Source organism: Cynoglossus semilaevis, chromosome 15 (assembly GCF_000523025.1).
Source record: "Cynoglossus semilaevis isolate Cse_v1.0 chromosome 15, Cse_v1.0, whole genome shotgun sequence".
NCBI classification, from domain to species: domain Eukaryota; kingdom Metazoa; phylum Chordata; class Actinopteri; order Pleuronectiformes; family Cynoglossidae; genus Cynoglossus; species Cynoglossus semilaevis.
The window spans coordinates 1217094-1220825 of NC_024321.1; the positions used below are offsets into that span (position 1 = coordinate 1217094).

Consider the following 3732-nt stretch of genomic DNA (forward strand, 5'->3'; position numbering starts at 1 on the left):
TCAAAAGCAAACATTTCAATTTTTGATCATTTAAAAGCAAGTAGAAAACTGTATTTACACTATTAACAATAAATTCCACAAAGTTACGTACGTCAATGAATTGCACATATGGCCTTTTCAGTGTTAAACACGTGTTTGTTTTCTTAGAGAAACCCAGCGATATATAACAATATTTTTTGTTCAACACTTCTCCATGTCTTACAGGGAGATTAACATCAAATTCAATGCCTTAGTTACGTATTCCTTCAAGGTTACAGCGCCCCCTGCATCTCCTTCGCAATGGTAACTTTAATATGGAACAGGAAATGGATGGAGTGACAGAGTAAAGTCTTATTTTCCCTGCTTGGCCACGGTGTGGTACGCTTTTTCTATCTCAATGTCGGCCGGACACGTCTGTCGGAACTCGTCTCTCTCGTAGGCATTTTGAAGATAGCGCCAAACCCCTGTGAACTCGGCGGGGATCTCGAAGCCACAGAACTTTTTAGCGGCGACCTGAGAGAAACAGATCGAGGGGAAGTTAATGAAAATATGAGATGAAGACACAGACAAAGACTTCTGGGATCTGTAGTGATGTTTATGTTCTCATCCAGGCAATGTAGAGCCATAAAAGCTAAAGCAAACAGACAAAAAAAAACAAAAAAAAAACAGCCGCACCACAGTTGCTGCATTTATAAATGAACACTGAAGGGTTTTAGTTTTGTATATGTGTTTATATATGCTTGCACATACGCATATAAGTGTCTAGGTGCATATATTATATATATATATGTGTGGATATATATACACATAATGTATTTATGGTTATTGTGAATGTATAGGTATGTATATATGCCTATGTGTGTATATGTTATATATCCATATATATAACATCTATCACATCTATCATATCTAATACAGTGGGGACTTCAAGGTACGAGTTTAATCCGTTCCACAACAGCATGCGTGCCGATTCGCTCGTATCTCGATCGCATTTTCTCCAATTTAGAATAACTGAAAACCAATTCATTCATTCCAGGCTCCCAGAAATATATTATTAATTAATTAAAATAACCCAGCGACGGACAGTGAGCGCAACACCGCGCGGTTTTGTTTCCTCGTATCATGAGCAAAATCTTGCAATAGTTACTTACTCGGAACTTGGAAAACGTATCTCGAGGCCCAAATATGCAAATATGCGTACATTTATGACAAAATATTTATATTTAATGGAATATAATTCGACAAAACCTCACGAACATGAAGCTTTTGTGCATTTTATTTACTTTCAAAATGTATCAAGTGGGCCGGAATGAACCCTGTAGTGGGCCGGTTTTGGCCCCCGGGCCGTATGTTTGACACCCCTGCACTATTATATCTGCTGGAACTGCCTATTTATAGCTTACTGCTTATTTTAAGTACTGAAGAATGTTTATATATTTAAACTATCAATATACTTTGTTCACATAACCACTTTTATAAATATACTTAATTTGCTTATACATATATACTGTATATATATACATATATATGTGTATATATATATATATATATACATATACATATATATACATATATACATATACATATTTAGCATCTCACCCTGATAACGTGCAGTTTGGGCAGCAGGTTACAGTCTGCTAAGGTGAGATGGTCTCCGTCCAGGAACTTCCTCTTGGATGTGGTGATGTTTTCTGTGGAGTTGTGGTCAATCTCTTCAGGCAGAGGAGAGTTCAGGTATTTGTCCAGACGTATGAACTCCCGTAGAAGGTTCTTCTCCTGGACTGAGGAGCAAGACAGACAGACGAGCGACTGTTTTAGTTTAGACATAATCGAGCTGATCTCCACTTCCTGTTTATGTATCCGTTTATGCAAATGTGATTTTTTATTTATGAATAGGAGGAAAATGTATGTATAAAAACATTTTGATTTTCAGAATAAAGACTTATGTTGCAATATATTCGTCATGTACTGTATATTTATGAAATAATACCAAATAGTTTGCTCTGTTCATTTCATAGCTTTACTGTCGGTGGCGCTGCTGCCGGTCATTCATGGTTTATACTTCAGATTTTGCGTTGGCGATACAAAACACCAAACCCTTCCGGTCACTAGATGGCAGCAGAGCAGCTCATTTTATGAATCTATTTCGATAATCAGGGGGTTGCATGCGGAATGCTGGTGCCAGCAACTCCTACAGCGGTTTGTACAGATAAATACATAAATACATAAATATTACCAGACACTGAACAGTATTTCAATTACTGCCCCATAGGGGGCGCATGGCAGAAAATAACTGAGAAACACTGACCTCTATCGCCTTTAATGTGCAAAAATGTGTGTGTCGGTGGATGTCTCTGTGTCCACTGCTAAAATGTGTGTGTCGGTGGATGTCTCTGTCTCCGCGACAAATACTGGCAAATTTAACAACTTTAATATGTATTTTTTAGTTAGTCAGTCAAAACTATTAATTTTCCCACTATGTTCTTAAAGTTAAGTGGCTTACGTGGATAACGCCTGCACAGAAGTGGAGACGTTTTGCGTGTTACTCACAGCTGTTGTTCGGGCTGTTCTTGATGAAAGCTGAGAACTTCGCGAAGATGTCGGCGCCAGCGTCAAAGGACTCTTTGTTGGTCGGACTGAGGTGAGGATATCTGAGTAGGAGAAAGAGAAGAAGGAGTGAATAAACTAAATTTTCCACTTCGTTCGTTCATTCATTCATTCATATCCACGTGGTGACGGTGATTCAGCAGAACCTGGGAGGAGCCAGGGTCTGTTCCAGGAACTCTTCGATTTTCAGGAAGTCTGTTTTCAGGGTGCCGTTGTAGAGCAGGAAAGGAGGGTTGGTGCCTGGGGCCAGGTCCTTCAACTCTGCGGGTTTCCTGGTGAAAACAGTGAGGAGGAGGAGGGTTGGATACAGTGTCATTCTGTGACCCACATTTCTAAAAAAAGACATTATTGAATTCTGAGAATAATACAATAATATTTATACTAAATGTTCAAAGGTTTTTGATTTCACATTATAGTAATTCCGGGAATACCACCGACAACCCTAAAAGCAGAAGTGATAGCAGATGAATACATTTTCATTTACAGTATTTTCCGGACTATAAGTCATTACGAAGTATAAGTTGCACCAGCCAAACAATGCATAATGAAGAAGAAAATATCCAAAAGATATCCATAAATAAGTCGCAACAGCCAGCTAGAGTGCCCTCTAGTGGCTGTCAGTGTGAAAGTAACAAACATGTAAATTTTTAAGTGGCACAGGAGTAGCAGATACTGGTACACAAGCCTAGAGTGCCCTCTGGTGGCTGTCAGTGTGAAAGTAACAATATGTAAAATTGTATATTTTAATATATAAGTCTGAGCATATGTCGCAACGGCTAGCTAGAGTGCCCTCTAGTGCCGAAAGTCAAAAAAAATCTGTCAATGTTTATGTGGTCCACAGTTTGACTAAAGTGGACAAACATCAGCTCTGGTACAGTTTCAGTTTACAACTAAGATAAATGACATGTAAAAGTCACACATAAAGACTAAAATGCACATCATTTTGTAAAAGTCACGCATAAAGGCTAAAATGCACATAATTTTCCACGCCATCTATTGGGGAAACGTGGGTATTGCAGGGAAAAGGCAGAAGTATAATGATAATACAAATAAATTATAAAGTTTGGTGGGCCGGATTAAAAATCCTAACGGGCCGCATCCGGCCCCCGGGCCTTAGTTTCCCCATTTAGAAGCATTGGGAAAGAG

At 38.8% G+C, this 3732-nt stretch overlaps 1 protein-coding gene across 1 annotated transcript in view; it reads right to left on the reverse strand.

The window, feature by feature from the left end:
• Positions 1 to 138: 138 nt before the first annotated feature.
• Positions 139 to 3732, reverse strand: part of clic2 (chloride intracellular channel 2) — a 5278-nt gene continuing 1684 nt past the window's right edge. Inside the window, exons 3-6 of the mRNA XM_008326447.3 lie at positions 2733 to 2858; positions 2530 to 2630; positions 1579 to 1760; positions 139 to 492 (exon numbers count right to left, since the gene is read on the reverse strand). Of these exons, the coding sequence (XP_008324669.1) occupies positions 331 to 492; positions 1579 to 1760; positions 2530 to 2630; positions 2733 to 2858 (571 nt within the window). The 3' untranslated portion in view covers positions 139 to 330. The remainder of the gene's footprint in view (positions 493 to 1578; positions 1761 to 2529; positions 2631 to 2732; positions 2859 to 3732) is intronic.